At 36.7% G+C, this 12827-nt stretch overlaps 3 protein-coding genes across 3 annotated transcripts; all 3 read right to left on the bottom strand.

Moving 5' to 3' along the window:
• Positions 1-133: 133 nt before the first annotated feature.
• Positions 134-4258, bottom strand: LOC114246885 (uncharacterized). The gene is made up of 4 exons (XM_028179617.2): positions 4063-4258; positions 3191-3358; positions 1360-1587; positions 134-785 (listed from the first exon to the last, which is right to left on the bottom strand). Exons 1-4 carry the CDS (start codon positions 4132-4134, stop codon positions 618-620), a joined length of 636 nt encoding a protein of 211 aa, XP_028035418.2. The 5' UTR covers positions 4135-4258; the 3' UTR covers positions 134-617.
• Positions 4259-5658: 1400 nt separating this feature from the next.
• On the bottom strand, positions 5659-6793 carry LOC114246886 (uncharacterized). Its single transcript, XM_028179618.2, has 2 exons — positions 6614-6793; positions 5659-5923 (listed from the first exon to the last, which is right to left on the bottom strand). The coding sequence occupies exons 1-2, from the start codon at positions 6791-6793 to the stop codon at positions 5753-5755; spliced, it is 351 nt and encodes a 116-aa protein (XP_028035419.2). The 3' UTR covers positions 5659-5752.
• A 1231-nt stretch (positions 6794-8024) lies between these two features.
• Positions 8025-12204, bottom strand: LOC114246878 (uncharacterized). Its single transcript, XM_028179603.2, has 3 exons — positions 11517-12204; positions 11279-11410; positions 8025-9756 (listed from the first exon to the last, which is right to left on the bottom strand). The coding sequence occupies exons 1-3, from the start codon at positions 12202-12204 to the stop codon at positions 8123-8125; spliced, it is 2454 nt and encodes an 817-aa protein (XP_028035404.2). The 3' UTR covers positions 8025-8122.
• Positions 12205-12827: the final 623 nt, after the last annotated feature.

The following is a 12827-nucleotide window of genomic DNA, read 5'->3' as shown; positions in this document are numbered from 1 at the left end:
TTAAATTTACGATGACAACAATAGATTAAAGTATTCGAAACATTGAATTTAAAATAATAAATATATAATAAATAAAATATAATAAAATTATGCAAGAATGTAAATTTTAGTAAAGTCTGTAAGTAATTTAATTTACTGATTCGCATAAATGTAGTTTTTAAGCGTCTAGACCAGGGTTGAGCAACACGCGGCCCGCCAACCATTTCTAAATTTGAATTTATTTTATCGACTTTCTCCCATCAATTCGTTTTTCTGTTCTTTTCGTGTTTGTTTTTATCTCGCATTAAAATTTGTGTATGAAATGTTTACTTTTTAGTTTTATATTTTTTTCTACTAATATTTATTATAAAATTTCGTTAATTATTAATAAGAGTAAATAACTGTGCGGCCCGCCAAAATAAAATTTAATTTGCCCATTGCTTAAAAAAGTTGCTCACCCCTGGTCTAAACAACGTAATATAATGCAAGAACTCCTGGCAAAAGACTGTTCTTCGAAACTTGCATCAGAAATAAAAAACAGTTTCAAAAGAACTATATTTAACAGTTTTGCGTCGACGATACCACAGCTATATACTCTGTCACAATTTAGGCTGTAGTTGTTTGATTTCTACAAATATTTAAGGGCAGCATTTTATGCGCCTAGCCTTTTTCCTCTTAGGGACTACAGCGCGGCATGTTCTGCAAGGTACACAACACGGAATGTCCTCTTCTTCACATTGGATAAGCTTGCAGCAATGCGTAGCTGGTTTCATCTTTGCCGGAGCGCGCGGTGTAATCAATTCCACCTGTCAATCAAACTTTGCAATAAGTATACGCGTGGATACTATGAAGCAATTTCACATCATACCTACGGTTATTGTGAAAGTCGCGATAATATGATTTCACGAATAGTGTGGCATAATAACACAATTTCAACTTTTATCATTCTATGCGACAGAGACAATTTACTAAACTTATCAAATAAAAAAAATAAAAATAGTGAAATCATAATAATCACATTTTTCATAGAATTAGGGATCAAGATTATTCACACAAATTCTTTGTCTCTGTAACGGTGAACCAAATTTGAAATCTGTTCATGAATAAGGAAGTTAAGGGAGTTTTGGTTATGATGAACGCCAACTATTTTAGCTCGTTTAAGGTTGAAGAGCGCGATAGAAATTTCGTACTAAAATACCAGAGGATTATCTTTTAATCGGCAGCAAAAATTTTAATCTCCTAGATTTCTGGACGCTATTAGCTGATTTCAATTATTTGTTAAATACTTGTTCATATCTAAAACCAAATCATATTTAATTATATTTTTGCCAAAGCCAAAACACTGAGTAGACGCGGTACCACCCAATCGTTCTAACCAACCTCTATATTTCCAGTGCGATTCGGTTCATCAGTTTGCTTGCCTATTTTAAGTACAAACACGTCCTTGTCAGGATGCAAAACTTTTTGAGCCTGTACTCCTTTTGGGGCGTCCTTAGGAGTTACATTGCAGACGTTGCAGAGAGTTTCGTGAGCTTCCTTTTTACTATACGTGAGTTCGGAATTCAACGCCGTCCTGTTAGTGAGCGCCTCACAAATGTCGTCTGGTATCTGCGACATGAGAAGATAATTTAGAAAATCCACTGAAATGTGTTTGCTGTAAATAAACAATCAGTGTGCTTAGTGCGAGTTTTTTAACGTTCTCGATAGCGTAAAAGTTTTAACACAATTTTGTATGCAGTTGGAACAGTGCCCCTAGCGGCAAACGTAGGCAAACGATCCTATTCCATACAAAAATATGAACTAACTTTTACGCTATCACAAAAAGTTAGAAAACTCGCACTAAGCACATAGGAAACTTGATTTATTTCGTTCGTCGTGATCGGTCAAAAATATGAAGTATTCATGTAGAAGGCCTATATCCAGCAGTGGGCAGATAAAGGCTGATGATGATGATGATGTAGAAAAGTCTTAACCAAAAAATAAATGAATAAACACGCGTCATGAATATGTATTGAAAAAATTAATCCAACATATTATGTAACTGAACTGAAAATAATTTAGTTTTGTTTTTGTTATCAGTGAGATAGGGACGTCATAATGCTCTATACGAATGATAAAGCAAATGTCGAATATAGTTATTAAGGATTTATTCATGACGATGCACATGTTTAGTTGATTTCTGATTAAAAATCACTTAGCATGCCATTTTTACTCACGGTAAGTACGTATTGTGAGGCACGAGAAGAACAACGTTGAGCCTATTTCTGCTGTAAAGTAATTTTTAGTTTCGCTTCGAATGGTAGAACTTAAGAAAGTGGTTGTAAAATTTAATTCAGATTTCGACCTTATGTAACAAGTTGGGTGAGCGTGGTAGCCGCGTCACATGAAATCTCATAAAAATCAACTATTATTACAACCATTACACTCAAACCTGTGAATTTCTCAAACCAAAAAACTTAGTGATGTTCAGTCTTGATGAACCTGCTTCTCGCACGAGGCGCGTTCATGGTACCAGCCGACCCCGCGAAATACAATACATAATGTTGATTCATATTTATTTTCACTTTGCTAACATTTTGTTCAGTGTCTTTGGCACATCAAGGCCAGATAGCTAGTTCTTTGGAAAAAAGTGGTCTATGTATGTCGCGTATGGACACGGATGGATATGATATGGATACGAGGATAAAATAATATTTTATTATTATTTGTTAACGATTTATTTTTTATTGCTTAAATGGATGGACGAACTCGCAGCCCGCCTGATGTTAAGTGGTTACTGGAGACAATAGACATCTATAACGTAAATGCCGCCACCCACCTTGAGATATGAGTTCTAAGGTCTCAAGTAGAGTTACAACGGTTGCCCCACCTTTCAAGCCGAAACGCATTACTGCTTCACGGCAGAAATAGGCGGGATGGCGGTACCTACCCGTGCGGACTCACAAGAGGTCCTACCATCAGTGTTTGTATGAATGTATGTATACTTGTTCTTTATGCGTTCCTTACCCATTTATTCGATTGTGATGAATTTGGTAGAGTTGTTGTTTGACACTTATTAGCCAGATAGGAATATAGCTGGTAGCCCGAAGGCTTTTTCAGCCTCGACAGGATTAATGTGCGAGCATTGGCTCAGCTAGGTGGGAATCGGAAGGGAGCGTCACCGAGTTTCACTACTAGCTTTTTAATTATAAATTGAATAAATGAATGGAACCTGAAAGTTAAGTTTGTTCGCCGGTCCGTTATCTTCTTCCCCGGATAAGCCACAGGTCTCCGAGCAAATAGAGCCTTCATCATCGCACGTGCACTGTTGCTGAAGTTTCAACTGTGATGGTGTCAATTTCGGTGGTTTCGACGTGGTCTTTGGTACACGAATTTTAACCTTAACGAGAAAAACGTATTAGAGCATATTCTCATAAGCCTTGAAGTTACTGACTGGGTCTGAGACTAAGTCTAGTAAACTCCCGATCCTACGGATCGAATGGTAAACAGTCGACGTCGCCCAAATCACGTCGTTTCGGATCATCCCTTGACGATAACCGGTGCTTCTAGGTACCCCAAGCACCGGTCGTCGTTCTGTTGGAATCTGTCGCTTGCGACGAAGGGTCGGGGAGTAAATTAGCCCACAGAGACAGCCCAGTGAGTTTCTCGCCGGATCTTCTCAGTGGGTCGCGTTTCCGATCTAGTGGTAGAGTCTGCGAAGCACGGCTCTTGCGAGGGTTCGTGTTAGGAACTACGTCAGGTTTGAGCCCCGTGAGTTCATCTACTCGCCCGGATACTCTGATAGGGTCTCTCAAGACCATCAGCTTATGTAGGAAACCACAAAAACAAAAACAAAAAATCTAGTAAACATTGTAGTAAGTGAAAGTTATTGTTAAATAATTGTTTTGTTAAATATTGTCATTGAATAAAGTAGTAAAGGGAGTAGCCATGTATATTTTTCTTTACAGAATTAAATACTACTTACAACTCAACTATAAAAAAGAACTAAATTATTAGTAAGCGCACGAATTTAGAGCTCGACTTATCAGTCTAATATTATCAACTTTACACAAATTAACAGTGTAATTTATAAAGAATAGAGACCTCATTGCCGTTGAAAATTGCTCCGATTTCCTCGTAGGGCTTACGCTGCATGCTGCCCTCTTTTTTGCCCATTACAAGTTTGTTTAATTCAAGTCTTTGAAATTTTTTGATGTGAATATATTATATTGTTAAGTGTTAGATTTTTCACGCACAATTTTGTAAATTGTTTTCGTTTTCCTGAATATTCTGCTATCGTGTCAGAAGTATAGACAAACGTATTTTAATTTTGAAGACACTTAATGAGTGCATTAAAAAGGTTTCTATTAGACCTCTGAAGTTATGGTGAAAAGATGAAAAAAATTAAAGTAATTACTATGTACATACGTTAGAATGGTAGAAGTTACACAGTTTCAAAAGCTAAAGTAGTTAACACGTTAATTGCGGGACCATTTTTGTAAGACTTTCAGCCAGTGCGTTTGAGGTCTTTTCGAGGCAAGATCGGACTTCTTTGCAGTCCGTATGAGACATGATAAACCTCACAAAGGACCGTTTTTAACATGACTCAAGCCAATAGAAATCTGGACATAGTCGCCTCCTCTTTCGAGTGAAAGAACACGGGTATGACTGCCGCATCAGAGGATAGTCGCGTATGGGACTTTTTAAGCCGCATAACGCAGTCAACGCGTTAAGGAGTTTTAATGTTAACAACATCAGTATTCGTTCAACAGAAAAAGAAACAACTTTAATTGTGACCCAATCAGGATCAACTATAGTAGTATTAAAAAAATACTGTAATAAATTGTTTTCATTTTATAATTATCATTAATTGAAATCGTTGATTTGTAAATGTAAGCACACTATATAAATGTTTACTGCGTAATATGAACCTGTTTCATTTTAGTTCAGTTTATAGTGTACATTATACTTACTGATAGCAAATTTTTCAGCAAAAATGAACCAAAAATCTGCTTCCTGGCACCCTGCGCACACAACCCAACATGTTTTCGTAATAACTTTTGACTTCCATTTTCGGTCAGTATGTAGTCCGTATTTTTTCGGTAATTCAATAATTTCGTACAATATCATTGTTTATTATTGTTGCGTTACTAAGCCATTACATTTATTTATCAACACAATCTACACAATAATTTTTAGTGAAACCAATACAGATAAAGCTTTTTGAATCCCAGAATTATTTTTAGAATATTTAGGCACAGCGCAGCACTTTTTTCAAATGAGTCTTGGTGATGACGACACCTGCTGATTTATCATAGAAGATTGCGAAACTATGCATTTAATTATTTGTTAGTGAGAGGGCCTCAGGAGGATAAAAAAGGGCCTTTCAAGCTATCCAGATCAAGATATCTCTTATCGCCACTGTTACTGCACTGTTACTATTAGTTATTAATATTAGTTGCTGTTGTGATAAAAAAAAAATTTATTGCTTTTGCACACAATTGAGACATAAATATCTAACAACTAAAATGAATAAATTAAATGTCATACGAACTTAACATTAAAAAAATTATAAAAATTGAACACTAGAAATTTATGTGAAATACACATTTTTTTGTTGACCCTATTATTGTTTATTTTTAATATATATTAATTGTTATTATATAACTTGAACTAGTATGTAATAAAAACAAAAAAACATTTGATATTTATTATAAATTTATTACAGACCGCCATGGCATTTATTGTACCATTGAGAAGTAACAAAATTGAAATAAACCACATCAGTTAAAGTTTACTTTTTCTTCTTCCTTGGTTTCATGCAGCAGCAAGGCGGTGGATTAGGGTCACATTGCGTCTCCCTAGTATCGAGACGAGTCAGCGCCTGCTTCTCAGGGCCCTTGGGTGTTACAAGCTCCAACTCCATTTTACACCTTCTGTCACCATTGGGTCCAATCTTCGCTACCTTAAATTTAAATAACCATTCTGATGTTCCTATCGAGGTGACTGTACATAAATGCTTATGTTATGGAAACTGTGTATCTTGTCTGTGTGACTAAGCTAATAAAGGTTTTACGAAATAATTGAAACCTCTTTAACGATTTAAATGTTAAGTTTACTATTTTTATTTGATTGCTCCTGATGTTAAGAACGCTTCACATTTTTCGTGGACACGGAATGTTGTGCTAACTAGTCACCATCTGTTTTTTTAATACAAACATTTGTTGACTTTATATGTGTCTGTATAAAATGAAGCGTAAATTAATGAAATTTAAAAAAAATAAAATTTCAAAAATGAATCGTAATTTTTTAGCGGTTCGTACTTTCGTTTACTTTTACTTTTCGAAATAGTTTTTCACACTATTTTGTCCGTTTACTAAAACATGCATAGAAAAGAGTCAACAACAGCAGAGTCAGAGTAGGGACATTTGTTTATATCCATCCTCTAGATGTAACGTTGAAATCCCGTAGTCGAAGTCGTCGTGGCCTATAATGCACATTTGCAGGATAGGAGTGTTCGTGCATAATGCTTACCATCAGTGACATGCCCTGAATGCATCATTGTTTTCTGATAGATTAAAGCAGAAGAGTAAGATTACCACGGTATTAGTTATAAAATATTTAAACTTTATGTCAAGGTTTTAAATTGAACTACCTTTAGAACAAAAACATCTTTTCGAGGATGCAAAACCGTCTGAGCCTTTGTAGCGTTAGGCACATTAGTTGGAACCAGTTCGCAGGCCCAAGGGCACGGAAGATTTTTTTTTAACGCTGATTTTAAATTGCCGTTAACTTGAGTACTTTTGGCATCCTTCTTACCAATTTTGTCGAACATATTCTTAAACTACGGAACGATAACTAAAATTTAATCACTTATTTTTCTTGATTTTCCTCTGTGAGTAGTTTGAAGTAATCAAAATTGATAGTTCATTAGCACTAATGCATTACCTACCTAAAATCAGCTATCACTCAAAAAGGTTGTTTGGGTAATTACTGCATATTTGATGTGAATTAATATTTTCTAATTAATTAATTAGTTCACGTAGTAGGTAACACTAAACCTTTTTTACGATTGAATCTCGTGACGCTTATTAACGCGATGTTAATTAAGGGTTTATCGGAGTCCATGGACAATAAAATGTAAAGACCGCGCCCACTTTCAGGCATAAGGTAGAGTCTCAGTTTCACTATATATGAATTTGTTAGATGTATCTAAAGGCTTACGTTTTTTTATTAATGTATTATTTTATTTTTATAAATGAACGACATCTCAGTGCAATTAAGTAATTACTTCCAGTTAGGAGTTCACGGACATTGTAAATAGCGCCACCTACGTTGAGACATGTTAATTTTCGACCTTCTGTACCTATTTCACAAATAAGAATTATATTTACTGCGAAGTCTAAATTCTAATAGCTTCAAGGATAAGACTCCCGATGGGCTCATTTACATCAAGCGATGTGGCGACAGCTTGATATTCAAGTTCCTTGGGCTCAGTATTCAAAATTAGGTTTTTTTTTCTTCTAAGAATATTTGTATTTTTCACGTCTCCACGTATAACTTCCATGATGTGGGAAAAGCGTATAATAAAATTAAAATCCCAAAGATTTATAATGTTAGTGCAAATAGTAAGTTTCAGCATTTGGCTATTTCTACCGCGAAGTAGTCATTCCAATACTATTGGACTGTGACAGTAGCTGTCATACAACAGAAGATATTTAATTTTAACAGATGCTTGTATCTCGTTTAATATATTTTCAAGATAAGCATAAAAAAGATCTAAACAACAACATTAGGACCGTCGGCTTACTTATTTATTAATTTCACCGGCTCGGTGGAAGATCTACACCTGTCGTTAAACCTACAAAAGAACTTCTACCTTATGTCTGAAGGTGCCTTCCAGTAACCACGTAATCATCGGATAAACGATAAGCTCGAGAATTACTTGATACAGTATAATTGCATGGGATGAACGGCACATAAGTACATGCTCGTGTTTGTGTGGGTATCATGTACAAAAACAATAATATATCAATAAATAATACGTCGATCAAAACTTTTAATGTCTTGGTTACTAAGCATTTGTTATTTGACTATTTACAATTGTCATGGAAAAGTTAATTGGAATTTTGATGCTATTGGTAAATATCCATTCAACGGCGCATCAACACGAGGAGCAAGTACTTCTACAGCACTTAGGTGGCTTGAATGGTGAACCTGAACAGCATTTTCGGATGGGGCACGGAATAGGACAACATGTGATGCACGGACCTGGTATGCTTCTACAGCGTACAACCGGACACGCTGATATGCGATTAAGGCAAGGCGACATCCGTTTTTTATGTGCTCTGATGCGAGGCTGACTTTTAGCTCTTCTAGTTTTTTTTCGTCCAACTGGACAGGATCGTAAACACGGAGTACTTTTACAAGGAGTGCTACACAGAGTGCTGCAACACACGCGCGGACTCTTACAGGGTGATGGAGAGCGACACCTGGGTATGATCGGGCATGGCTTGCAAGGTCGACACGTAGTTAAGCAGCAATACGTCTTTATGCACTTCTTGCTCGGAGATCGACAAGAAATTGGACCGCAAGGTCGCTTAGGTCCTTTGCAACTCTTTGTTTTACATCGTGAAGGTCTACAAACTATCATTTTACATTTAGGTACCCGCCCTGGTGTCGTGCAAGGTATAAGACATGGGGTTCCGCAAGGTGGTTGCCTATAAGGTGGTGGTGTCCATTCTAACATTAATTCATTTTTTGCGAGTGGTGCTCCGGTCATTTTTCTTACAACGAGTTCAAAAACACCACGACGTGGATTTGTCACTGTAGTCACCTTCACTGGCACATGATCTTCACCTGATGACGCAATTATACATTTCGGGCCCTGACATGGCTCTCTACCATGCACCGGACACGGTTCTCTTGGCCCTATTTTAATATGCGATACTGTAGCAACCATGTCTCCTTTGGTTCCAGAAACAGCTGGACATACGTTCTCACTTTTTTCATCTTTTATGGAGACTGCCTTACATGTACTAGTAGTAGCCGATGAACCTTTACATTTTCCTGTTTGGGCTGCCGCTGTATTGCTTTGAGATTGAGCTTGCACACCTGCTGTATTTTTTACGTTGGAATTTTTCTCACCCTTTATGGGAGCATGTTGACCTGAATTTTTGCGGTTACTTTTTGAATCTGAACTTCCCATTCCCACATTCAGTTTATTTTCTTTTTTATTTCCAAAAAAATATACGTCAGCGTCATGATTATTGCCTTGACGGAAATTTCTATGAGGACAAGTAGACAAAGTGCACGTTGACCAATTGTTAGAGGATGAACTAAGTGTGCTGGCGCCGTATATTCTTTCAGAATTGTTTTCTTTGCTTGCTTGTAAGCATTTGTTTATGGAAGCTGTTGCTTGTGAGCCAGACGTCCGTCGATTTTTCGAATTGTCCAGTAAAGTCATAAAAACCGTAGTTTCGTTCACATTGAATGGATTTACTTTTGAACTGGTCATCAATAATTTCGATGAATACCTACTATATAGTTTGGAAAATAAATTGTCTCTAGCTGAGTCGATCCTACTATTAGAAATTGATGTACTCAAAGATACTTCAGAATCTTCACTTGTATATCTCTCATTCGATAGTAGAGGTAACACATCATAAATATTGTTTTTGTTTTCAGGATAGAAGTTCCGTATTTTACTTCCAGTATCGTTTGGTCTATTACTGTTTTCAAATTCCTTATCTTTCTTGTCTTTACAGATAATCTTCGACAGGCGACTCGATCCAGTACCTACGGTGATTTGCAAAATACATTTAAATTTTATTGAAATCAAAATGATAAAAAATATTTGACTACATGAATTATTTACATGAGTATTTTTCCGTACGGTTCCTAGCTTACATACTACATATATCCACAATAAAACTACATATGGTTGCGTATTAAATATATTATTTAATCCAAAAATACACCCTTTAATTATTTACATTGATTTACACTTCATAAACATTTTGTGCAGTCGTTTTTTTATCTAATTTTTGCGGCTTGTTTTTGGAGAACAGCAACTGTGTGATGGAGGTACACATTGAGCAGTACGAGTATCTTTAACAGGAACATTTTTTTCTCGGGTGGCCACGGGAGTTATGAACTGATACTCAAGTTTTGTCTTTCGACCAGGCATCTCAATAGTTTTACCAATTCTAAGCTTAATCACTTGCTTTGGAAAATCATATACTACTCCAGGATAACCTTCCACGTTTGTTGGCATTAATTGGCCTGGTTCATCCCTGGATATATCTCCAACGCCATCGGAGTTAAAATTGAAATGAGCACGTTGTTTATGTCCCATACCACAAGAATCGGACGGTATTTGGAATATGACTTTGTTCCCGGTTGGGCAGCAATCTGTACAATTCGGAAATATACAAAGAATTAATACTTTATTACAGATGTACACTGTTAAAGGTCTTCGTCTTGTGAAAAATAGTAGTGTGTGACCTACTCTGTCACCCTGCACATGGTACAGTCTCGTTCTTCGTCTCTGAGCCATGTGAAAGTTATCGTAATAGCTTGATTCATAACTATCGAACAGCAAAACGATAATAACGATTATCTTCTATTCTTGGGTTTTATTTTTTTTATCCTTGGCCTACCACAATCGCAATCAGGGTCCGATTGAATTCTGGTATTAACTTTCTGTACTGGTGGTTTCTTGTCTGAACCCTTGGGTGTGACGAGTTCTAATTCTAATTTACATTTTCTGTCACCCTGCGTAGCCGTTTTTGCTACTTTTAAAACGAAAACCTCCTTGTTAGGTAATTCTTGCTTCGTGTCACCTCGAGCCAAAGCAGCTTGACCGTGTTTGGAGGTTTGCATGCAACCCTCTGTTGTACATGTGAACTGAGTGCCTGCAGGTTGAGCACCATGACAACAAATAGCCTCACTAGGTAACGCTAAGCTTATCTGATTTTTGCCACAGGGTGGTTCGCAAGGTCCACCATCGGCTCCTTTGGTGTAGGGACATTGCATCGCACAGTGAGTTTGACTAATCTTTTTTATTATCGATGCATTTGCTGGAACCTTAATCTTTAATTCATTGCCTCCCAAATTTGTTCCTATTTCTTCAAATTGCTTGCTACGACCTGGCCAGCAATAAATAAATTCTATGCATTGAACTATTGTAATACGTATTACGGCGTCAACTTAAGTCAGCTTAATTTAATTGTATTTTAAACTGGTAAAAATTGTGGGTATCATTAAGTAAGTTAAGTATATCTATTAGTTTAAAAGTAAGAAGGAACTAAATACAAACCTTTTGGTACATGCAAACAATATTGATCAGTATTTCTACATGCCATTTGTTGTTTTGTGGCAGTTTTTGGACCGGAGCAGTAACATGGATCGTCTGGATCCTCACACGGCATGCTATTATAATGATCTTTTTCTGAAATTCATAAGTTACATTTTATAAATTAACTACAAGTTTTAAACTTCGTCATGATGGACCGCAAAGCATCAAGTGCATAGTAATGATAAAATAAATAAATTACCTTCTGGACATGCTGCTAATTCAGTAATACCTTTCTTCTTAAATGCATTTGCTGTGCCACAAGCACAGGGGTCCTGAGTTGTTTGAAAATCTTTTCTAGGATTACAGGATCTATCAACGACAGAAGAATTTCCCGCGCTACTGAGGTTTGGTGGTCCGGCTCCTTGAAATCTAGTGATGATCAATTTCCCAAAACAGGATATGCGAAGAAACATTATAATTTCTCCCGCTTCAACACCATCGGACCCGACAATGCGAAAAGCATCTTTTAATGCTTCGTAGCTGACATTACTGGGGTCTTCCAAAAACTTTTTCCTTGCCTGTACAAATTCTTTTGTCATGTCTATTGTTGCTTCTCCCATTACTATCTTTGTTGGTAAGCAACCGCAAGGAAGAGATTTATACACTGTTACTTTTATAGGAAACTTGGACATAGCTTTATTTATATCAGCCTCTTTTAGGGAGAAAAGACATGATTTGCCGCTATTGAATGTTTTAACAAAAGGTCCACCACTTTTAACAACGCAAGCTCCTGGATCGTCATCGCATATCTCCAGAGGCTCGACCGATGGACACTCAATATTCACACATGTTCTAAAATCTTTGTCAGAAAAACAAGGGCTTTTTACGAATACAATTTTATCAACCAACACTTCAAGAAGAAAAAGTCCATCATCTTGTTTAGCCATTTTCAACTATGGGAATGGGAAAAACAGAATTTTATATTTATATTATTTTGTAATATGTGGTTTTTACACGAATAATTTCGACATTGTGAAACAAAGAAATAGTGACAGAATAATTATCGACAAAATAAATACAAAAAGTTTTTAATCTTGTACCTAATTACTTAAGTAAGTGTCGATCATCTTCGATCAACAACAGTGTATAGTACAGTACAAACACCACAAAACAGCCAACGATGGTATGTTTGGCGGCCCCTTGGATAGTGTTACATGCGCCTCGTTCGGGTGAACAATGCTGTTTGAAGAAACATCGCTACCGGTTCCCATTTGTCAGCATTTCTTGTCGATGACATGCGTACCCTAGTTGTAGCAGCACCACTCACTAAAGGATGCATTCGTGTTGAGCGATGCACCGGCGATCCCACAGGCGGATACCAATTTCTCTAATGAAATGCGTACTTAGCAAATGTTCACAATAATAATGAACACTTCCATGGTGAAGGAATTATGTCGTGTAATAAAAATCGAACCGTAAAATTATAATTTGCGTAGTTACTGGTGGTATTTCCCTGCCTATTTCTGCGTCAAGCAGTAATGTGTTTCGGTTTGAAGGGTGGGGTAGCCGT

The sequence above is a fragment of the Bombyx mandarina genome, chromosome 01 (assembly GCF_030267445.1).
Source record: "Bombyx mandarina strain Sakado chromosome 01, ASM3026744v2".
NCBI lineage: Eukaryota > Metazoa > Arthropoda > Insecta > Lepidoptera > Bombycidae > Bombyx > Bombyx mandarina.
The sequence above is the reverse complement of the archived record's forward strand: the minus strand, read 5'-3'. Positions and strand labels throughout refer to the sequence as shown.